The sequence below is a fragment of the Prenolepis imparis genome, unplaced genomic scaffold (assembly GCF_030444845.1).
Source record: "Prenolepis imparis isolate NDT839.2.m4 unplaced genomic scaffold, iyPreImpa1.0 SCAF_13, whole genome shotgun sequence".
Lineage (NCBI taxonomy): Eukaryota > Metazoa > Arthropoda > Insecta > Hymenoptera > Formicidae > Prenolepis > Prenolepis imparis.
The window spans coordinates 12,350,003-12,374,556 of record NW_028141171.1 but is presented as its reverse complement, the minus strand read 5'-3'; the positions used below and the strand labels follow the sequence as shown (position 1 = coordinate 12,374,556).

The 24,554-nt window shown below is 29.1% G+C and overlaps 3 protein-coding genes and 1 long non-coding RNA gene across 7 annotated transcripts in view; 2 read left to right on the top strand and 2 right to left on the bottom strand.

Moving 5' to 3' along the window:
- The window catches only part of Dcx-emap (Doublecortin-domain-containing echinoderm-microtubule-associated protein), a 34,545-nt gene extending 29,024 nt beyond the window's left edge, over positions 1 to 5,521 (top strand). For 2 of the 3 annotated variants that reach the window (XM_083053010.1, XM_083053012.1), the window contains 9 exons: positions 407 to 571; positions 676 to 771; positions 1,034 to 1,171; positions 1,623 to 1,883; positions 2,435 to 2,692; positions 3,052 to 3,214; positions 3,604 to 3,786; positions 4,842 to 4,937; positions 5,234 to 5,521. In XM_083053010.1, the coding sequence (XP_082909136.1) occupies positions 407 to 571; positions 676 to 771; positions 1,034 to 1,171; positions 1,623 to 1,883; positions 2,435 to 2,692; positions 3,052 to 3,214; positions 3,604 to 3,786; positions 4,842 to 4,937; positions 5,234 to 5,502 (1,629 nt within the window). In that variant the 3' untranslated portion in view covers positions 5,503 to 5,521. The remainder of the gene's footprint in view (positions 1 to 406; positions 572 to 675; positions 772 to 1,033; positions 1,172 to 1,622; positions 1,884 to 2,434; positions 2,693 to 3,051; positions 3,215 to 3,603; positions 3,787 to 4,841; positions 4,938 to 5,233) is intronic. The other variant, XM_083053011.1, reaches the window with a different exon arrangement.
- A 2,322-nt stretch (positions 5,522 to 7,843) lies between these two features.
- LOC145944596 (7SK snRNA methylphosphate capping enzyme) lies at positions 7,844 to 13,783 on the bottom strand. Its single transcript, XM_083053020.1, has 5 exons — positions 13,646 to 13,783; positions 12,022 to 12,571; positions 10,848 to 11,627; positions 9,804 to 10,022; positions 7,844 to 9,164 (listed from the first exon to the last, which is right to left on the bottom strand). Exons 2-5 carry the CDS (start codon positions 12,559 to 12,561, stop codon positions 8,655 to 8,657), a joined length of 2,049 nt encoding a protein of 682 aa, XP_082909146.1. The 5' UTR covers positions 12,562 to 12,571; positions 13,646 to 13,783; the 3' UTR covers positions 7,844 to 8,654.
- Positions 13,784 to 13,810: 27 nt separating this feature from the next.
- Positions 13,811 to 16,075, top strand: LOC145944599 (uncharacterized). Of its 2 annotated transcripts, none has more exons than XM_083053026.1 (3): positions 13,811 to 13,922; positions 14,622 to 14,760; positions 15,185 to 16,075. In XM_083053026.1, the coding sequence occupies exons 2-3, from the start codon at positions 14,623 to 14,625 to the stop codon at positions 15,674 to 15,676; spliced, it is 630 nt and encodes a 209-aa protein (XP_082909152.1). In that variant the 5' UTR covers positions 13,811 to 13,922; position 14,622; the 3' UTR covers positions 15,677 to 16,075. The 2 variants fall into 2 exon arrangements, with proteins under 2 accessions (XP_082909152.1, XP_082909153.1); XM_083053027.1 differs by having other exon boundaries at positions 13,847 to 13,922; positions 14,564 to 14,760.
- A 3,116-nt stretch (positions 16,076 to 19,191) lies between these two features.
- LOC145944371 (uncharacterized) lies at positions 19,192 to 23,215 on the bottom strand. The gene is made up of 3 exons (XR_014426663.1): positions 22,655 to 23,215; positions 22,487 to 22,542; positions 19,192 to 19,327 (listed from the first exon to the last, which is right to left on the bottom strand). It is a non-coding gene; the product is annotated as an uncharacterized LOC145944371 (long non-coding RNA).
- Between the last annotated feature and the right edge of the window lie 1,339 nt (positions 23,216 to 24,554).

The following is a 24,554-nucleotide window of genomic DNA, read 5'->3' as shown; positions in this document are numbered from 1 at the left end:
ACTGAATTCCAAGAGAAAAACGCTTCCGCTTCGGGAAAAAGTATATTACGAATTGGTAAGATATACTGCCCATAGAATAAGAGTAATAAACTTGATTGTCCGCGAACATATTTATTTATTAATTGATTTTTATGATAAGAATTAATTTTTTCCAATAATAATCATATTCAGATTTCAACGAGCTAATGTAAAAGTCAGACGATGGAAAATTAATTCTTTCTTGAAAATAACGCATTACTGTCTGCGTCTAGCTCTTGAAACTAATAGCCCGTATTGTTTAAATATGATATTTACGCATCGACAGCCTTTCCTGACTATTTTCCAATAATTATTTACTGCTATTAAAATCCGATAATTATTATATATTTAATTAAGCATTATTAATCAAAATACCATCATTCTCTAGGTTCATCCTAGTAGAGAACTCGTTGCGTCAGGTCAAAAGGCAGGTAGGCACAGAAAGGCACAGTCGCATGTTCGTATATGGTCGACGGAAACCCTTCTTACCTTATACGTATTCGGTATGACCGAATTTCAGATGGGCGTTTCCGCTCTAGCGTTTTCACAATTGGTAATTATTTCAAATAAAAATACATCCTTTACGATCCATAATTAATAATCAATAACTAATTAAGAGAGACATTGTGTAAATTTCTAATTATTTGACATATATAGAATGGTGGTAGTTATGTACTCGCCGTGGATTCCGGACGAGAAGCCATACTTTCGGTATGGCAGTGGCAATGGGGTCACTTATTAGGCAAGGTCGCTGTAAGTTTTTTTCCTTTTTTTATAATACAATACATCAGTTATATTATCAATATTTTTTTATCAATTATTATTATTATTGTACTTTATATAAAATTTTTATCAGTATTTCATTAATAATATTTATACTATAAATATATATTTACATTTTATCACTATTTATTAAATTTATCTTTTATTCACTAAATGCACGAACGTGGTATTTTATATTTATGTATATATAAATTTATCCGAGAATATATTATATGATATGCAATCTATTTAGACCATGCAAGAAGAACTCACGGGGGCGGCATTTCATCCGTTGGACGATAATCTTTTAATAACGCATGGGCGTGGTCATTTGACTTTCTGGAATCGGCGGAAAGATGGTTTCTTTGAGCGAACCGATATCATTAAACCGGTAAATTAATGTGACATTTATGTGTTAAACATTCAATTTTATAAATATGTTTAAACATTCAATTTTATAAATATGTTTAAACATTCAATATTGTAATTCTCTAGTAATTCTTTATTAATGTTTTGATACTGTAGAATCTATAATCTATAATCTAAAAGAATTTGCTTACAAATTTAAAGTTAATATTTTAATAGGGATCAATATTTTTGTCAAATACACACACACACACACACACACACATAAAATATATTTATTAAAAAATTCATAAAAATTAAAAAATTTATGAATAGTAGAATAATAAAAAATTTTAATTAGATTGTGTTCATTATATTTATTAATTGTATAAATTATAGTAAACTATTTTTATATAATATTATATATAATTTTTATAATTGAACTTTTATATATCTTTTAATTTTCATATAATTTAAAAATGATTTGATATTTTTAGCCATCTCGTACACATGTGACAAGTATTCAGTTCGAGCAAGATGGTGATGTCGTCACAGCGGATAGTGACGGTTTCATCACGGTATATTCGGTGGATGCGGATGGGGCATATTTTGTGCGAATGGAATTTGAAGCGCACAACAAGGGCATTAGCTCCCTCGTCATGTTATCGGAAGGCACATTGCTTTCCGGTGGCGAAAAAGATAGAAAAATAGCCGCTTGGGATTCGTTACAGAACTATAAACGCATTACCGATACAAAGGTGAGAATAAACCAAGTTATAGAAAGAAATTTATTCACGCAATATCACAACATAAAATTGATCAATTACTACGTGACTGTTATGAAATACGTTAGGTATATTGTATTTATTTCGATTTTCAAAATAAAATTGTGGAATAGCATTCTGAGAAATTTATAAAGAATGTTAATTTTTTAAATTATATTGTATATATATATATATATATATATATATATATATATATATCTTATTTTCTCAATTAATATAATAATTAAGAAAATTTTGATTTTAATTTTCGATTTTACAAATTGCTATAATTATTGTAAATATATAGAAAAAAATTTAACCGTTCTTTTTTATCTTAAAAATTATAATAAAAAAGGGAGCTACTAGAGTAAAGATGACTTCAATATGTCATTAGATTAATATTTAATATTTTATTAATAAAATCAATATTTTTTTCTTTTAATGACAAATTGACCAATAAAATAAATTAAAATCGTCCAATTATCCTTCAAAAAGCAAATTTTATTCAAACAAAGTTAACATCATTAATTAACTTCACATTATAGTTGCCAGAATCGGTGGGCGGAGTCCGCAGTATATATCCGCAACGTCCTGGACGAAATGATGGGAATATTTATGTGGGAACTACACGAAACAACATACTTGAGGGTTCTTTGCAGAGAAGATTCAACCAAGTTGTATTTGGTCACGGCAGACAACTATGGGGTTTGGCGGTTCATCCTGATGATGAGGTCTTTGCTACTGCGGGACATGACAAAAATATTGCTCTCTGGCGAAGACACAAGCTATTGTGGACCACGCAGGTAATAACATTTTTTGAATTCTATACATGCTGTGGAAAAAGCTCTGACATTTCAAATGCGATCTAAAAAAGACAGCAACATCGTCGAGTTTTATTAATTATTGTTTCTTTCAATATACAGTCCAAGCTTATTTTATATTCGTCTATAGAAAAAGATATGTTTTACTTGTAACAAAGCGTCAATTTTGAAACAAATGATACTGTCGAGGATTGTTATCACTTCTACCAAAAGGAATCAAAATTAACGAAGTATTTCGTGTGTTTTCTTTCTATTATATGTTTTTAGTTTAAAAGAACAGATTTTTAGATATATATATAATTTAAAGTTGTATATAGCACATATTTTTTATGGGTTTTTAGGTGGGTTTCGAGTGCATATGCATAGCCTTTCACCCATTCGGCGTGGCATTAGCGGCAGGGTCATCCGAAGGTCATCTTTTGGTACTAGCAGCTGATACCGGCGCAGCCGTAGCAACTCTTAGAGTATGCGGATCGCCTTTATCTTGCATCGGATATAATCCTAGTACGACATAAGTATTAATTTGGTATTTTTTTAATCGTTCTAACTTCGAAACTTGTTAAATGTTTCAAACATTTTTAAAAATTTAAGAAATTTAATAAAATTTTGCAAAAACAATAATATTTTACTTGAATAGTTCTTACTTGTGTCTAAGCTATTTTATCGTATTTATTTTTTATCTGTCTTTGGTTCAGAGTTCAGAGTCTTCGCAATTTCTTCTTTTCTTACACAAAATATTAATTTTTTAAAAATATTTTTAAAATAAAGCGGTCTTAAATTTTTTTATATCATCTAAATTAACATGTCTTTAATTTTACAATGCTATATGCAAGTTACATCTCTTTCTGAGAATATATCAGAATAATCTCAATATTTTCCTATTGTCTGACTAGCTGGAGAAATTGTGGCTATGGGTTCTCAAAACGGCAGCGTATATCTCTTTAGAGTATCTAGGGATGGATTTTCATATAAGAAGAGTAACAAAATCCGCGGCACACAGCCGTTGGTACAACTCGACTGGAGTTCTGACAGCCGTTTTCTCCAAACTGTCACTCAAGATTATGATCTTGTATTCTGTGAGTCATCTATCATGTTGCGATATTGACTTTAAGGAATATTCACAGACGAATTTGCATAAAAGTATAAAACATAACATAATATGCATAGCAAAATTGACTAATTATAAAATAACTAATTATGTGTGTATATATATATATATATATATATATATATATATATATATATATATCTAATGCAAAGAATATATTGCGTTTTTTATATTAGATGCGTAATTAGTTCATTTCTTTGTACATATGCTTTATACGGCTATAAATCCGTCTGTCTGCGAATATGTCTTTTTATTCTTGTCACAGACGTAATAAAATAATAGATTAAGCACAAAGTCTAAAAAGTAGGGAAAAAAGAGAGGAAAGACAAAAGAAAATGAAATCGTCCTCATCTGTCTAAAAAAAGTTAGTTCTGCTAGAACCACTCTGAGTATCTATAATCATACAAATTGATCGTTCCGCGAATATCATGCAGTCACAGTATAACTACATACTGTGACGCAGTGTGAATAAAAAAAGAAAGAGATATGGTCATTATTTTTACTTTTTTTTTACTCTGTACTATCAAAATATTGTTAGACGTTCTGTTTATTTTTATTATGGTTTTTATGGTTTTTCTCGATATATATAGTACAGACAACAGATATAGATCGTGTGAGTTCTAGCGTTACAATATATTTTACTGATAAAGATCAAATAAAAAAGAATATAAAATAAAATATAAAAGAGAAAGAATTAGAAAAATTGATGCACTAATATTTTTCAGTCACTTTTTATTAATTTGTAAATTTGTATATATTGCACATTATATTGTATTACATATATATATATTATTGCGCATTATTATTTTTATATATGATTAAAATATATATTAATAATATATACATATGTTAGTATATATGTATAATAATTATAATATGTAGTAACTGGCATTATATAGCAGTATATAGTATATATGTATATTGCCAATAAAGTAACACATTAGGTTAAAAAGAAAATTTTTATAATAAAAAAAGAATATATTATAATTCTATTCGCGTATATTCAAATGCATTTTCTTCTAGGGGATGTCAAGGTGCTATCATCAGAAAAGAGCCCTTTAGTCATGAAAGACATCAAGTGGTACACTCATAATTGCACCGTTGGTTATATGGTTTCTGGTTAGTTTTTTTTATATTCTAAATATACATAGATATACAAAAGATAATTGGAGCATTAACTTGAGAATAGGAAAAGAGGAGGAGATACATATAGTTTTATTTATATGTGATGTCAATCTATCAGTTAAAACGGAACATAGTCATAATATGGATTTGTTATGCATTATTATTTGTATCGTATTAGTTTTGTTACCTTATTTATGTAAACTTTTTTGCTATTTATAGATTTTCAAATCACAGGACTATTATATTACAACTACTACATCTATACGGGCTTTTTGTGATTATGTTCGCAGGACAATGGAACAATCGTTATTATCCACTGACCACAGTTGTCACCACCTCCAGTAGATCAGCGGCACATGATATGCTGGTAAGCGGCGATGCCGAAGGTTATCTTCGGCTCTTCAAATATCCATGCACCAATGCCAAGGCCGAGTATATCGAGGAGAAAGTGTACAGTTCATTGGTAGCCTGCGCCAGATTCCTCTACAATGATCAAAACATCGTCACCGTCGGCGGTACTGATGCTGCTCTGATGCTTTGGGAATTGGTCGATGAATAAAAAAAAAAAAAAAAAAAAATTACTCAAAATAACATATCCATTATTCATGTATTTGTAGCGATAAGTACGAGGTGCTGGCGCCTCTTGGTAAACTCTAAGCGATGAGTGGGGCTCGTATGTTGATGAAATTAACACATATGTTAGAAATTTTCACCGAATAATGAAAAGTATAAATATGCGGAAGAGAATAAATAATTTTAATTGAAAAATTCAATTTTACACACGCGCACACACACACATACACACACACACACACACACACACACAATATTTTGCACTTTCAAAGCTATTTTATGCTATTCCCAATATTTTAACGGATAAAACCTTGATCTTGACTTTGATCTTGATGCTTTGTCTATATATAAACTATATATATTATAATATACTATTTATGGGTAATTTTCAAAAAATTTTAACCGCGTGCGCGCAGCTCGTTTATTAAAAAAATTTATTAATATAATAAATTAATAACAAATAAAGTTCATGCAAATCAAGATTTAAATGCAGACAGTGAACTCAATATCAGACATATAGTTTAGAGTCTAAACTTTAGACATTACTATACACTACACATATACACATACACATATACTTATATATCAACATATAAATCTTTATGTAGGATATAAAGTTCTACCTATTACTCTTAATTCTATCTACGAATTAGAAAACTTAATAAAAAACTTTTAATATCATGAAAATGTAACGGAACATGTATCATGAAAATGAAAACTGCACAATAAACACAATTTTTAAGAGCCGAAAAGCAAATTTTTAAGAAATATTTCATTAACATTTGAGCTTCACAATAAAATTAGATTTTATTGTGATATATATTATATTATTTAAGACATAGTATATATAGATCGAGCGCGAATGACTTGTTAGTCTGAAGAATATGTAGAAAGAAAGAGAGAATCGAGAAAAGATTTTATCTCCCTTCCCCCTCCTCTCTCTCTCTCTCTCTCTCTCTCTCTCTGTCTGTCTGTCTGTCTGTCTGTCTCTGTCTCTCTAATCATGAATTGATTATTTTGCAAACATCATTGTGTAGATGCAAATTGGGGGAAAAATATTTTTCTGATTCTCCTTTTCTCGAACTTTGCGCTATAGTCTTATTATATCCATGATTATAATATCGTGCCGTTGCGTTCATGTAGTTAACACAAGTATATAATCGTATAAATGTTTTTATAAAGAGCTTCGTTGCAGGTCAACGCGTCTCTCTTACGAGCTAGCCATCTTTATTCACTATATCTTTTAGATAATAGAGAAATAAAAAAAAACATGTTCTTTCGTATTTATCGCAGTAGTTAGTAAAAAGCGATTAGAATTGTCACTGCCAAGGCATTAATATAAAAAAGTTTTAACAATTAACGATTAGGCTTTGTTTTTCATGTTTGAAAAACGCTTTGTGTTTCGAAAAATTCGCAATACATCAAAAGTCGAGACTAAATAAAATTGTATTAAGACAAATTTGCATAGTCACATAATATTATATGTGTACAAAGAAAAATTTATTATAATATCAAATGTATGATATAAAAGATATCTAATATTACTTAATATAAAGTACTGTTATAATTTTTATACTAATTGCTTAATTTTTCTGAGCACTTATTATGCGTATTTATTATGCGGCTATGCAAATCTGTTTGAATAGAAATTTTTGTTTCTTTCGTCCTGATTGGTCAATCAAAAGCTACTCTGCTCCAACAAATAGACTTTTAAAAGTAGAATTTCCGTATTCGCTACTTTCCGAATTCCCTAATAATTACCATCTTAAACATAATAAAAATAAACCAACCGGATCCTCCATAATGCTTTAGCGGTAAAGCTTATAGATAAAAAGGAAAAGAAAATAAAATAGAATCTCTGTTTCTCTCTCTCTCCGTTATTTATTTTCTGTTAGAGAGGAATAAAGATTCTGTTTATTTCTTCTCTTTCTACACGTGTTCTTTAGGACAGCGATCATGTAACTTTTTCCTAAGAAACATTTTTATTATAAAAATGGCAAATTTTTTCATTTTTTACGTTTTCGATCTTATATAAAGAAAATAAGTTGGTCATGATCGCTGCCAAGTATATAGTATAATAAGATTATAACAGGCACTCACTTTCTATAAATTTTATGTTTATTATATGTATATATGTGCGCGTTACACATGCATATATATATATATATATATATATATATATATATATACAATACACACACACATTTATGTGTATATACGTGCATGCATGCATACGTGTACGTACTTGCGTGTGTATGTATTGTAGATAAAAATTTATGCGAATTTTAATATTGTATATCGAGATCAATAATAATAATAATAATTAAATAATTATAATAAACTAATTATAAACTTATTTTAGAATACTTAAAGTGTAGTGCTTGGATGCTTGGCGCGTCAAAAGCCAAAATTGTTTACTTTTCATTTTTAATTAGGTAATATCAAGAAAAATTAAAAATAATAAGCATGCGTAAAAAGCGTATGGAAAAACCATGGTTAAGGGTTGGAGTACAGACTGTTGTATAACGCATAAGGTCCGTTCTAGCCGGTCCAATATGAGAGAATTTCTTTTTTGAAAACGAGATTTTCTCATTGGACCATTGATTTGTAGAACGGACTTTATGGCGGATTCACACTGCTTCCGACGTACGACATACGATATCATAAAATGAGAAAAGAAAAACAAAATAAGCACACACAAATAGAATAAATGAAGAAGGAACATCTAATGTAAATGAAGAAATTCAACCGATATTCTTTCTTTTTTTAACGTTTATTGGTCACATATGTTTCTTCTATTGTCATTCTTTATCTTCGAATGAATCACAGTTTGACAGCAGAAAATTTATAATACTGAAGAAATAAAAATAAAACTAAAGCAAAAGTTCGGTTTAAAAACAAACAAATTTTGCAGAATTAATTTAATTTCAAAGGAGGAAATAAGATTAAAGAAACCTGTATAATATCAAGGTGATTTCAATTTCCCGTGCTAAAGTTGCGCAAAAATACGCCTATTTTTAAATTTATTAATATTATTTTCAATTCTTTGTCTTTCTTTTTTTTATTAATCTTCACCTTTTTACTTTATCTGAATTTATTAATATCTTAACTTTTCCTTTCTCCTTTTCCTTTTTTATTTTATAAAGTTTCTTCTTTATCTTCTTTTATCTTTGATGTGTCCAAAGGCTGACTATCTAAAGGTTGACTATCGCTATTGCGACTCGGAGTATCGTAACATGGTGTCGCGCTGGGTGCGTAAACGTTCGCCAACTGTTCATATTGATTCAAATCTCCACTGTGTTGACTAATCTCTGACATATTGCCTCTATTGACATTTTCTTTCGGAAATAATTCCTGCTCATATTTGACTCTCTCTATGTCGCGAATCTCTTCTTGATCTCTTCTCATTATCCTCCCCTGGCGATTCGATGGCGCATCACTCATGACATCACTATTAGTTTGTTCGGTAGTAACAGAGGGACCGCCAGTCTTAGTGAAGAGATGTATGGGTCGTTGAAATCCTATGGAAGGATGAGGCGGAATAGAAATAACTTCACACTTGCAAAAGCCAACTTCCGTAGATAAAAGATATTGTGTAAACTTCTGCGGTCGGAACTCGATGTTGTGATAGTTTTTATAGATCCGCTCCTAAAAAATAGAAAAATAATAGATAGAATGTTAAATCAGCAATAAATAAAAACAAAAAAATACAAAAAAAAATTTATAATAAAAAAAATAAAATACTAATAAAAGAAGGCAATGAAAGAAAGGAAAAAGAAAAAAAGAGGAAAGAAAAAGAAAAAATAAAAGAAATTCGAATTAAATATTAATTTCAAAAAATACAATATATAAAATGTAATAAAAAGTGTAATTAAATATCGTTGAAAAAAACAAACAATAAATTCTATAGATTAATATTGTACTTAATAATTCTAAACAACATTATATAATAGTATATTAAATTAAATAATACATTAATTGTTACAGAAATGCGAACACAATTATTTACAATCAATTAAAAAATAAAAAGTACAATAAAAATATAATAATAAAAACTAAAATAAAAATATGATTAAAAAATCCAAATTTAATAAATAATCCATTCAAAGAAATCCTAACACAAAAAAATTTATTAAAAATTCTAAATGAAATATCAATTAAACAATATATTAATATATATTATAAACAATATAAAATTAAAAACTATATATATACAGATTAATAATAAATACTTGATCAAAACGAAACGTTAATAATCATTAAAAGTATAAAAATATAGTTACTCACTGTGAGATTCTTTTTCTTGTTATAACTAGCCCAGCCCTGAGGTTCCAAAATGAGAACTCCTCCGGGACGTAACTGCGCATGCATGCGCTTGAAAGTTTGTTTTAATCCAGCATCGCCAAAATTCAAATGAATCCATTTGGTGATGGAAAGACATAGGATTGTATCGAATTGAGGCTGTTCCGCACACAGAAGTGAATCATCTTCGAGCACATAATTACCCTAACAGCAAATCATACATCTATTAATATCATGTAACATAATGTGATTATATATAAAAAGTATAAAATAATGAGGTAAATAAGATTATTATTTAAACATTATTCAAAAACATTATTCGAAAATATAACAATTCATCAATTTTAATAATTTTTGTGAATAAACTGAGAAGTTTATATATTATATATATGACGTTTTTATATATTTTAATTATACAAAGTCATAAAGTAATATATATAATATATATGTTATATTTTCCTATTATCATATTACATACATGTGCACACACATAAATATATATATATATATATGTGTGTGTGTGTGTGTGTGTGTGTATCTATGTGTGTGTACGTGCACGCGCGTGTATGTACTTTTATACGTATTTATACATTATGTATGTGTAAATTATAGTAACATTTCGTAAAATATTAGGAAAATTTATATACTATTACTTAATTATTTTATAGTCGGATGACTGTATTAAAATTACAAAAAAATGTTTTATATACATTTTTTCAATCTGCAAAATTAACTGGTTATTAATATTTGAACAATTATAAAACTAGTATACATACATCTAAAACAAAACATGTATCTTTTATCTTTTTATTGTTTTTTCTTTTTAAATGAACAACAGGGAGGAAAAAAGAGAAAAAAAAAGAAAGCAGCAGAGAGAGAGGCACAAGAGGAAGAAAAGGAAAAAAAAGGAAGGAAAAGAGAAAAAGAAAGAAAAAGAAACATTGTTGAATTCTTCAAAAAAATTACTTAAAAATTTGTGATATAAAAAAGATCTAATATATAACATACATATGTGAACATATACATTACCTGCACAAAAGTAACGTTGTAAGGAAATCCTTTATGTTGTTTATTCTTCGTAAATCCCGGAATATCCACAGGCCCATAACTAATTGGCATCGACATCGGAAAGAAGCTAACATCTGAAGAATCCCTTTTATCATTATCTTCATTGCTTGCAGGACTTTGAACACAATTAACATAGTGTTTCACATTCTTCCGAGCAATATTTATTAAAGTTCTATCAATATCAATTCCTGTAACACTTTTGGCACCGAATTCTCTGGCAACTGACAATGTAATGTGACCAATATTGCATCCAACGTCCAGAATATCTTTCCGCAGAAACAATTTCTTTCGCTGTGCAAACACTTTCAGCCTGGGATCTACTTCATGATGAGGATTCCTATATCCATAATATCTATTGTAATTTCCATATTGATATCTAGCATCTTTGGGCCTAAAATTGGGCATTGCATGCTGCTGTTTCTTCTTCTTGTCTTGACTGGGCCTATGTTGTGGCCTGGGCTTCCAAGCACCAGGCTGCGGAATTACTGGGCTCACTATTTTATCCTTTGCATCAATTTTTCTTAATCTTTTATCCTTTATTTCCTCTAAACCTTTTAATCGTAACTTATTTTTATCCTTCTGAGGACTTTCTGTTTTATTTTCCTTCAGTAAACTTTCATTTTGTACATTTTGCGCTTCCTCTAAGTTAATTCTTTCATTAGAAAGCCTCTCTGTTGAGGATTCAATCGCTGCACTGTTTCCCTCAGTTTCTCTCAGGTTATTGACTTCACTAGACTCCATCTTTTGATATATCAAAAAAATATATAATTTATAAATATCTAATATATAAAAATATCTAATAAATATAAAACATTGAAGATTTTTAAGCGTGTAAATATTATAAGAATTCTTCAAAATATGAAATTTTTTAAATTAATTTTGAAAATTTTTTATGTATTTTTTAACAATTTTCTTAAAGATTTTAAATTTTAAGAATTAAAAGAATATATATATATATATATATATATATATATATATATACTTTAAACATGTTAGAATTTTCACATACCATAAATTATAATTCAAAATATATTACTATTTTCAAATAAATATATAAATAAATATATAAGAGACAGAGAGAGATAAAAAATACTATGTCTAAATCAATGAAAATAAATAAAGCGGCGCAACTTACCATCTTTGCTTCATCCTTTCCAGATCCAGAAGAGACTCTCTTTCTCTTTCTGTTTCTTCGTTTAGAATTTCTTTTTGTGGGCGATATCAATTGTTTCTCGTACTCTTCGTTGTCATTACAATTTGTCAAATTCAAAGGATCACAAATATTTGGTGGAATAATCACTTCAATAATTTCTTTTTTGTGCTTTGGAGTAGGAAGTGGACTTGATTTTGGAGTTACTGCATTCATAGCTCGATTTATTTCTTCATCTTGCATGCTATTTAAATTTAAAGGATCACAAATGTTGCCTCCGAGTAAGAATTTCGTAGGAGGTATAATCGCACCTTCCTTCTTTCTGCGTTTATAGGGAGGAAAGAATTTTCCATTGCTGCTAAAACTGCTTTGAAGTCGTTTCCTATTGTTGAATTTGAAATGACGATTATCATCATGCTTGTTATGCTTTTTGTGCGAGAGATTAAAAGGTTTTCTACATTTTTCGTTTTCTTTCTTGTTGTTTTGACCCAATTTTAGAGGACGATCCAATTGTACAGAAGACATTTTGCATAAACTGAAAAATTAGAAAAGTAGAAATAACATAAAAAAATTGATCATGATGTAAGGATTCAAAAAAATATGTATATAAAAACATCCTATTAATTAATATATGTATAATGAGCAAAATTCTCTACATACATTTAAGTAAAAAGAAACAATATAGAAATATAAATTAATTAATTGGGGAAAAAAAAACAAAAAATAAATAAACTATACAATCAATTATAATGTAAAAATAATCTTGTAATTATATTATATTAAAAAAATATGATAATTACAAGATTATTTTAATATTAAAATGTATAATTACTTATTTAAATATTAAAATGTTATAACTTTTTATTATGTGTTTTATTATAGAATATAATATATAAATAAATATATCCGAATTTTTTGTATAATTCGAAAAGAATTGTATTAAAGTTTTTCAATTTTCTTTTATACATATTATATTTTTATGTATATATTCTCTTCCTTATATACATATATATATATAATTTCTCCAGAAAGGACAACTTTAAATACAAACAACAGTCTCTTTAGGAAAAATACAAGAAATTGCCGTTTAAAAGGAAATAGATTATGTTTCTTTTGCATTCTTCTATAATAATTTATATTTTTCTTTCCAAGTGAAGCCTGAATATATGTCTATTTCATTTTAAGCGCAAAAAGTGTAAGTGTAAGACAAAATGCAGCTAAAGCAAGTAAGAACTATCATTTCGTTTCTTATTGCTCTTTTTTCTATATTTATAATTTGTGTTAGCTGCATTTTTATTTTGTATTTATTCGTTATTTACACGAAATATTTATGTTTTTGGAAAGAAAAAAAGGAAAATGTAGAAAATGAAAATGAATAAAAACATCACACAATACTCTCTACCTCTACACTTTCTACACTCTGGCGAAGTACGGTGTACGGGCATTCATACAATGAGGCGATAGACGACACGCATGCGTCGCGCCGCGCGGACGAGCCTGACGAGCAGCCAGCCGCTTCCGACGGCATGTCGTGAATCTACTATATCCGACATTACGGACTTTCTTTCGCTCGATATTCCCGTCACTGATTGCGAATATGTGTACTCACCTCAAGAAACAATTGCTCTCACCGATCTCTTTATCTCAATTACTCGTACGATTATCTTCAAAACAATTCTCGTACGTTTTGTCTATAATTGCGCCAACCTTGCGACGCTTACCCGTCTACGATGGCGAATAACTGCTTATCGAGTGCGAGCTGGTACGAGCGACGACCGAGAGCTGAGAGCTCGTGTCGCACTGCGACGCCATTTTCTATTAGGCTTCGCTGACCGCTGACGCTGAATATCAAGGCCGTATTAAAGAATTGCAAAACCCTGCAAAAAGTAAATATATTATCATTTTTTCAAATTATTTCAATAAATTTATTTCTAAATTTATAAATATTTCAGTTTTATAAATTTGAAATTAAACTGGCAAATTTAATTTTTATTTTTTCAAAGCGAAAAAGATTTAAAACGTAACGATTGTGTGTGTGCGTGTATATAATGTCGCAATAAAATTGAAGAAAAGAAATTAGCATTTACAATCTTTGGTTTAAATAATATGCTATTAATATATGTTACTAAGAATATAATAAAAAGAAAAGAAGTGTAGAGAAAGTATAACATCTGAGGCGAACATCTATACTTTTATTTATATACATTCAATTTTTATACATTCCGCCCCGTTAAAAATGTTAAATATATATATATATATATATATATATATATATATAATATCATTCAATATAAATAAAAAATAAAAAGATATATTGATGATATCTAAGTGTATCATTCGTGAGATAAATATGTAATAAACGCGATCAAACTTTTGTTTGCAAAATTAACTCGAATAAAAGAGCAACCGTGTTCGCATTCGTGTGGACCCCGTTTAGTAGTATATATGTAACGGCGTTTTCTAATACATTAAATTTCCGCAGTTGCACTTCTCCACATTTTTCCTCGCTTTTCCTAATAATTTTTAGAAAATTTAAACATTTTAAATCAACTGACAGTTGCATAAAATTTTGAAATTTTGCAAAGAATGGCGTTGCACCGTTTGTCAACGAGCAAAAATCGCGATAGTCGCAATTTTATTGATCATACGAAACAGATGCGGTTATTCGAAGATCAGAATTGTGAACAATATATTGGCGCAGAAGTGGGACAAACAATTCCATGGGTAAATAAAAAAACATAATAAAAATTTGACTAATCAAACTTAAGGTTATTAATAAATTTAATTATTATTATAAGCTTTTTTTTTTTTTTTTTTTTTTTTTTTTTTTTTTTTTTTTTTTTTCAAAAAAACATGCATGTGGTAAATTGATAGATTTTCTTAAAAATAATTTTTAAAAAATCCTATATATTAGTAATTTGTCACAATTCTCCATATTAATATTTATAGAGAGACATTCATAAAATATAATAATACTAGAATATATATTTTACATATATCTTTAATATATATGTATTGTGTGTGTGTGTGTGTGTGTATTATATTAAATTCAAATTATTAATTCAAGTTGATAATTATATAGGATTTACATATACATTTTAACATGTCATGTGTATATATTGTGTGACAAGTTTATTTTTAATTTCAGAATGAAGCGTGGGGCAGTTTCTGGTTTCGTATTTTCGAATTATTTGTAACTTCTCCGATGGCGAAAAGAACCACTCCTGTGCCTCCGAACGCGCCTATAAAGTTGAGGAAATCTTTCTCTAAAGTGGGATTAAAACCTAAAAAGCTTCACTTCACAGATAAAGAAACAGGTGAAATAGAAGACGAAAACTGTTCCCAAAAAAGCGTAGATTATTCATTAAAAGTGTTTGATCGCAAAGCAACATTTTCGAAAGAAAAAGGCGAATTGAAAGAAAAATTAAATAGGGAAGATTTGAGCGTTATGTTGCGAAATATACGACTTAAGGCAGATGATAAGGAGAATAAACAGTATGAAAATGAACGATATGAAAGAAAAGTGAGAAACGATCGTTATTTAGTCATAAAAGAACGTGCGAAATATGGCCATAATTGTACACAATCGTTGAAACTAAACTGTAATTCGAAAGGTAAATTTGTACACTTTCGTATATAAGTTACTGGAATATTGATTGATTTTAATTAATTCAGTAATTGTCAGTATAATAATAATGATAATTAATATAGTATATTATAATAAATTAATAATTAATAAGTTTATTGAATACTTTCAAAAATTATTAAATTAATGTGATAATAGCTCACTCATTGTCAGTATATATATTAATGATTCTTTAATTATCCATATGACTGTGATTATTAAATCAGTATGTGAATATTAAATAGATTAATTGAATGTTTATAAATAGCGTTAGATTAGAATATTATTGTGATATTATATGATTAATATATTAAAGATTAATAATTAAAACAGTATAATGATTATATTGATGACACAATATGAAGAAATGTAAAATGTAAGCAAAAGCTATGAAACGTGTGAAATTACATATGTAATACATTGTGTTGCGATAAAGAAAATATAGTTGTTATTATATATAAAGTATAAGCAAGTTTTTTATAATAATTATAATAATCAATTATTTAATATAACATATAATTAATTATTTAATTAATATAATAAGAGATTTATATAATAAGAATATAATTAATTACTTCTTAACTAATATATATATATATATATATGTAGAATATAAATGACTGCAATTTTAGATTAATTAAATAAAAAATGTAATTTTACTATTTAGCTAATTATAATATTCAATTTGCAAAAATTGATAACAGAAGTGCACCATCATGAGGAGAATTAATTTGATTATATTAATCTATTATTCTATCTAATATTCTATTACTAATTTATTGTTCTTTTTATATTTCAAAAAAATTTGTTCTTTGAGAATTATTATCTGTTTTATCGATTGATATGAAAATCTAATAATCTATTCATTTATGTAGTGTGTAGTAAGAAATGTGGAGAACAGGGGGCGCCACTGAAACAGAAATTGTATAATAAATAATAAAGGACAACGAATCCGGTTAGAATTCATTGCGTATCGTATATTAATGCTGCGTACTCATTCTCGGTTTTCTATTGATATTGAAAATGCTGAAATTATGATGTTTTTTACATTATGTATAAACTGAATGAGAGTATATTTAGTAATTCGCTAATAAATATATATATATATGTAGTAAAAGGGATATATGATATATATTTTTGATGAATTTGTTTTTACAATTGGTTCTCGTAATTGAGAGAGGTTTCAAGATCGAATTCTTATAGGATTATTTACTTTTATAGCGAAAAGATTGAGAGAGAAAAGATTGAATATATATAAAGACTTTTTACAAAAACTGTTATATGTAGAATAAAATATTCCAAAACTATAACTTCTCTCTTAAATTTAAAAAAGAAATTAATTTTTTTACAAATAGATATCTTCAAAAAGTTTTTGTTTAAAATTGGAACAAAATATTAAATAAATATGAAATTACATGTAGATTAGAACAATATTTTTTTAGAACATATAAATAATATTATTAAAATAGCATTTGAAAAAAATAATTGTAACTGAAAAAGAATGTATATATACATATACTTTTTTATTGATACTGTGTCAATATGTAGGTATGTATGTACAATGTACATACAATATATATATCGCAGTTTGTCGCACAACGGAGAGTCGCTGCATCCGCTGACGTCATGGTGACCCGTCGCGACCCCGGCAAACCCCGGCAACGATATTAACATAACGATTTACAATTGCTTATATGCGCGCACAATCGGTTGGTTTCCGCTCATTGACTCTCTTTTCGCGTATCCATTTCACGCGTTTTAATCGCTATTAAAATCGTCTTAAAACATCTACAGAGTGCAAGTAAATTATAAAGTAATGATCAGATCACATAGATATTACATAAAATGTGCATTTTGATAGTTTGTTAGAACATTCTCATAAAATTTTCAAAATTTATATACAAAATTTTTAAATTCTTAAAATGTTTTTAAAAGCTTGTCATATTATATTTTATTTTCTTAAAATTAAGATGTTCAAAACATATATAAAAATGCGATTTTGGACGACAAATGGCAAATGTACTAATGACCTGATAATTTAATTACAAACTATATAAATAATATAGTATTTAACATTCCAAAAATTTTCTTTGAATTAATGAAATTTTTTATTTATAAATCTTGAAGCGCCAATTAAAAGCCTTTTCTTTTTAAATTTCCTGAAAAAACGAAAATTACCTATAATAATCTAACAATAAGGCATGTATAAGGGCTGCGCCCGTTTATGAAAGGAATGACCAAACGATGTAGGGATGAGAGATCCACTTTTTCACTATCTTCCTCTCTTTTTGCCATCGATCCTCTATCTATGACACTCCCATGTTTGTGAACAACCTACGCCCCTCGTTATATAGTTTTTCCAAATTATATTATCATAGTCAACCCTCTAAAGATTAAAATTGTTATAATTTCTATTAAATTCAATTTTTTGTGTTTGTATCAAAAGAATCATTTGCGAAATTTATAAATGTAAATGTTACTTTTTTCATTCTAAAAGTACAGAAATCTGATAAAAATTTAAAAAACATCAGGATTTCTGAATGAACTAAATCTTTCTTTAAAAAAAAAATCTTTTAAAGAAATTATTAAATATAAATTATTAAATTTAAATAAACAATTATATTGTGTTTTGATATATATATATATGTACACACACACACACACACACACACACACACATATATCAAGATGATGAAAAAACATTTTTAGTAATAATTAATATAAGGATTCTAATTATTAAACATTAATATGTCGATCAAAAGATTTTATTTAAGACAATGAGAAAATTATGAGATTTCAGAGCTGTAAAATTTCAGAATATTACATTCGCCTAGCAACATGATTTGAAATCGAGTCATGGAAGCGAATGATAACGAGAGAGAACGCGCGTACGCGGGCAAGCATATCTCGGGTTATCTGCTTTTTTTGGTGACAGTAACGAGGACCGAAGGAGTGCGCGGAAAATGTTATGTTAACTACGCGAGAGATTAGTGTGACTGGACCACAGGTCATCGGGCGAGAGATAGATTCACGATTAATCGAATTGACCGCTTTTCAAACATTGTTCGTTGAAAATAATATATACTAATAAGAATTATTATAAATATTTCATTATAAGAAAACATCATATTTTTAATTATTGTACTACTATTAAAAACATTAAAATTCTATATAGATATGTACCTGTAACCTCTGTAATATTCTACGAAAAAATTTTGTATTATTAATTCTATATTTATTGTATAATAAAATAAATATCATTTTTTTCATACATATGTACATAAAAATAATTTTTTTATGTTTTAAAACTCATTTTATGAAAATAATAATAATAATAATACACATGTATGTCGTATATGTACATATACATACAAACGCACACACACATATATACGTGAAAGATTCTTAAATGTTCAAATACTTAAATATTCTCAATAATTAGCGGAAAAGGAAAGGAAAGAAAGTAGAATGGAACGACAGAAGAAAGTAAAAAAAAGATAAAGAAAAAGATTTAAAAATTACGCCTTTGAATATAAATTTATTTATATTTTATTGCTATAATGAATGTAACAGTCAATGCCATCATCTGTATGCTATTAATCGAGACGTCTGGTATATTTTCATCGTGGCCTACTGATTTACTTTATGAAATCTCGGCTTGAATTCCTTTAGGTCCCAATGAAACAAAATGTTAAAAAGTATTACTGTATTTCAAAAGAATTAACAACTGTCTCGCACATTTTAATACAGTATAGCGTTAGCGTACGATAAATAATAAGTGATAGTTAAATAATTTGATTGTTAGTTGATTAAGCAAATAATAAATTGACAATGTAGCATATGGCTCACTTCAAAGTTTCTGGATATATGCAAATCTGATTCTATCATATGATATAGTTCTTTATCTTGCATATACAAATAATCTTCTTGTATATAATGTTACAAACTTGAACGCAACTTGCGCACACAATAAATTTGCAATAAATAAAATAAAATCTCCAGTCTCACATCTTCGCTAAGAAAATAGTTTTGATCAAAGAACATATATCCTTAAAATATAATTTTACCGATATTAAAATGACTTTAAATCTATAATATTTTATGTATGTATACATATATAAGAATCGGAAAATTTCTCTCAATATAAACATTTGTTTAAAAAAAATCGATTTAAATTGTGATTAGAAAATCTATCATTAACATTAAAATCATATGAATTGTTATAGAAATCCAGTGTATTAATTAATATATTATCGTTAACATTATATAACATTACATATATATATATATGTTTCAAATATTATTTCTATATACAAGGCCAGCAAGGCCTATTCATTTCAATCTTTACATCATGACAGTTTATCGATGAAGTTTTGAAATATAGTCTCTATGTATGTATGATGTGACAATAGTTTAAAATTACGGAATCATGCGCGCTTCCATATATTCATGAACATAGTCGCACGCATAGAAAAAATGCATTTGCATGTGAACGAGTATGGGTCTCTTCAGGTCGGCAAATATCTGATTTTATTTACCGTATAATTAATTTAAAATTTGAATTGTTTTTTATGTAATTATACATATATCCATTATTCTCTCTATGCATATCGAATTTATTTTGCTATACCGTTATCAAGGAAGCCTCTGGCCCTATTTCGTAAGAACGAATGACGAATGTGCTGCTCCGATAAAATTTTTTGGATTTGGGCTACAGTACAAAAACATTACAGGGTCATCGAGGTCTCGGCGCCGATAAGATTATTGACGTCGAATGGTTATAAGTGCATCGGTTATGTAAAATGATACGTTGGGACCAAGATGTATTCTCGAACGACAAAATATATAATATTGCATGATTAAACCTATTAAGGATTAATAAGAATTGCGTCAAGATGCAAAATCTAAGATTTATCTTTTATTTTGTTATACTGTTATTTTAAAAGTTAGTGATTAACTATTGGCCGATTCTGTGCTGATATCGAAAACTGAGCTGATTTTCGAATTCTGCTCTATAACTTCAAGCTTTGCGGTCATTTCGATCATTATTAAAATTCAAGTGCAATCTCAATCTTCAGAGCAAAATTTGAAATGATTTATAATTGAAGCCGCGCGCGTATAATAAAAGGTTTAAGCGATTCTGCGTGTACGCGTGTGTATTGTGTATACTTAATAATTATTAAAATACATGCACAGCGATCGTTCAAAAAAATGTGTTTAAGCTGCTGATTAATGGGCGTGGGGAGTGGGCCAAGTATATACATATATATACATACAAGTGGTGTCTGGATGTAAACAGAGCAGCTATATTAGAAATTAATACATACACACATACACGCAAAGACATTATACATACATACATACATACATACACATAAGTGTGTGTGTATGTGTACACATCTCTCGAACATTCTCTTTTCCCAAAAACAAAGTTATTTAAAAAGTAACACAATATACAAAGTATTCGACACCTATTTCTTTTGTATAAAAAAATTTTAAATTATAATAGAGTCCAACGAATCTTAAAATATACCGAAAAAGTTCTTTAGTAGTGAATATAAGTCTGTTTCGTTTATTTTATATCTATTTATAAAACTGAAGAAAAGCAAATTTTTAAGAAACGTATTAAGCGTGTCATGATCTTATACAAGCATTTTTGTGATTTTTTTGTATTTATTAAACATTAAACTATTCAGAAGAAAAAATGTTTATAAAAATATCACGCAATTGATAATTTGTTTCGTAAATTATCGGAGTCGGTTTGCGGGAGGGACTGCATTATATAATTAATTCTATGTATTCTATATAATAAATAAAGCATAATAAATAGAATAGAGTAATGAAAGTTGACAAGTTAAAAAAGATTTAAAAGAGTATAAGTCCTTATAGTTTATTATACTCACAGACAGCTTTTATATAAAAATAATTATCTAATCAATTATCTAAATAATTATAGAAAATTGAAATTTTGATTATTTAACTATAAATAAATATTTAATTATAAATAATGTGCAATATAATAATAGTCTTTATTTTTAATATTTATTTAATTTTAATCTCACATTTTTTAATTAAATTATAAATTCAATTAAAAAGAATTGTTATAACATTTTTATTGAGAATTTTTGATGTCAAAAGAAATATTTAATCAATATTAATTTTTTGTGTGCGCTTTCTAACTAATTCTTTATATTATAAATCGGTTGATTTGTAAACTTTCCGAATAATTTAATTAATTTTTCGTTATAAGAAGAAAGTATATGCAATAATCAATCAACTAAAAAATATAATATTATTTAAATATAAATATAAATATAAAATTTTTATTTCCAAAATTATAAACACTTGCATATATAAATGAATGAATGATTATTATCCGGCAAAAATATGTGGAATGCTAAGAATTAATAAGACACACACACAATAATAATTATAAGAATAATAATATATAATATATGTATAATATACAATATATAAACAGTATGGAAACAATTTATTGTATAGTGTGTAAATGTGTCGTATGCATATACAGGTATGTGATCTTAATCGGATATGTAAACCGGTTCCGAAATAAATCGAGACGATCGAGACCAAATTTGGATAAATCGAAAAAAGATTTAAGTAATTTTATTTAATACTTAACTGTTTATTTAGCACTAATATTTTATGAATTAAAGTATTACGCATTTTTCTTATAAAAAGGAAACAAAATTTATTTTTCACATACATAAAATATGTGTTTATGATAAAAATTGATTGTATGTGTTAATGAAAGACAAAAAATTGATATTTTTATCTTGATTTTAAGAGAAAGTGTATACATACCAAAATTTTCCAAGTACAATTTTGTGAAATTTGGTTGAATTTTTACAAATGTAAATCTGAAAAGATCAAAATTATTTTAAAAACCAAATACTTTAATCGCAAAACTGTAAGAGTGGAGTTTTGATCCAAGATCATATGAATAAAAAAAAAGCGAAAAGAACGCATTACTTTCGCATATTTTATTGGAATATCTAGCGAAATATATCGCTAAGCTATCGTGAGTTCGATTCTTTTAACTTTTAACTCGTGTGCACGATGGCACGTTAAATGCAGTCATTGCCCTAACCGAACCGGCCGGCGCGGCCGGCCGGTCGCCGGTCGGTCAGTCCGCCGCCACCTGCGCCATTCACGGTCAGCCAATCCCTGTGTCGCCGAAACCGCGTGAAACCATCGTTCTTCCCCGTACCTCTTCTTAGCATGCCCATATCATGCCAACGCGGCAAGTCGGACCGCGCGACTCGACGGCTTCTGAACTCTGTGTGCTCCCAGCTCCCGTGCGCACTTCCCCCACACACATAGCAGCGTTGATAGCAGTGGTGGCGTGGTGGTAGTGGGAGAGTGCGGTAATGTAATGGCACGATAGTGGTGGTAGTAGCTGCGACGCGACGGCGCAGTCGGCGTACTGGTATAGGAATATGGAGGGGGAAGTTGATGGTCGTTGCCAGCCGGTCGACGCGCAACGCGGCCGCTTACGGCTCAGATTCTCAGATCAGTTCGCTTCGATCGGTCAAAGTGTGTTGATGTCGATGTTATTTGTGTATAGTTTGGTCTTGCCTTTCGTTTTACATTTTCTCGCGTCTGTTTATTTGCGGCGTAGCATTGATTTATAAAAAAGAAAGAAAAAGAGAAATTGGAGAAATAATACGTTCCGTTCATAGGAAAGATGATTCTTTCGCGATTAAAGAGACGCGATCTTTCTACAATATTTTCTTTTCATGCGTTCGTACAGATTTAAACTGATCGTATCCGGTACCAAGGCCTTTATCTCCTCTCCTCTCGTCCTCCGTTCGTAGTTACTCCTTCCTTCTCTACTCGCTCCTCCCTTCTCTCTGTTTTTCGTTATCTTTCCATTCCACCACCTCCTCCTTTTCGATATCGTGTGCTACACTGGTGCTACACGCTTCCGGCTGACAGTGCGCTTTTTAGGCCTGCGCGCGCGACTCGAGCGATGGACGTCGCACTCGTCGCAGTCCCTTCTCTCCTTTCCTTCCCTTCCCCCTCTTCTGAAAGTGATTCTCTCGATGAACCGCAGACCGCAGATCTCCCCGACGAGCGAAGAGGGTGGAGTCCGTCACGGATGTTTCATACGAGATCGTGAGGCGTTTACGATACGACGACGACGACGGCGACGGCAACGGCAACGGCAACGGCAACGGCAACGACGACGATGACAATGACGATGACGATGACGACGATGACGACGACGACGACGACGACGACGACGACGACGACGACGACGAGAACAAGAAGGGTATCCCGGGTATCAGATCCTACGCGCTAAAGGACAGGCGCCATGTCGTCGTTTTCCTCCTCGAGCGACCGACCGATCGATCTTCTTCAGCGGCGCAATGTGCGCGCAGCTGGCTGGTATAAACATCTTCTCGGCATCAAGTAAGTGAAGATCGAGCTGAACCGAAATCGAGACGTCTAATACAAGTGATTTCCTTAAATACATGAAAATATTAGTCTATCTATTGATGTAGAAATATCTCGCATTTTATGCGCGGAATATATATAGAAAAGATTTTGTGTGCGCGTGCGCGTGCACGCACGCGCACACACGCATCCTATTCTAAACTTTTACTATTCACGCTTCTAACATTACATTAATTATTTTTCTTTTTTTGATAATTGACCTTTGAATTTTTCCCATTGCATATATAATTCATACATTGCGCAAAAAAGTATTCTCGATTACACTTACAATTGCGGTTACATGCCTACAATTACAATAAAAATATTACGGGTCTTCCACATTTTTTGTATGTTAATTGTTTGTTGAATTAAAGTAAATTTGTAAATCTTGCTATGTATTTTATTTTAATTAATCTTCTCGATGGTTTTTTTA

Coding starts and splice junctions, on each gene's coding strand:
- LOC145944596 (XM_083053020.1), bottom strand. CDS start 12,561: ATGTCTTCTGTACAATTGGATCGTCCTCTAAAATTGGGTCAAAACAAC. Junction 11,628..12,021: donor GAAAGGATGAAGCAAAGATG/GTAAGTTGCGCC, acceptor ATATATCAAAAG/ATGGAGTCTAGTGAAGTCAA. Junction 9,165..9,803: donor ACAAGAAAAAGAATCTCACA/GTGAGTAACTAT, acceptor TCTATTTTTTAG/GAGCGGATCTATAAAAACTA.
- LOC145944599 (XM_083053026.1), top strand. CDS start 14,623: ATGGCGTTGCACCGTTTGTCAACGAGCAAAAATCGCGATAGTCGCAAT. Junction 14,761..15,184: donor TGGGACAAACAATTCCATGG/GTAAATAAAAAA, acceptor TTTTAATTTCAG/AATGAAGCGTGGGGCAGTTT.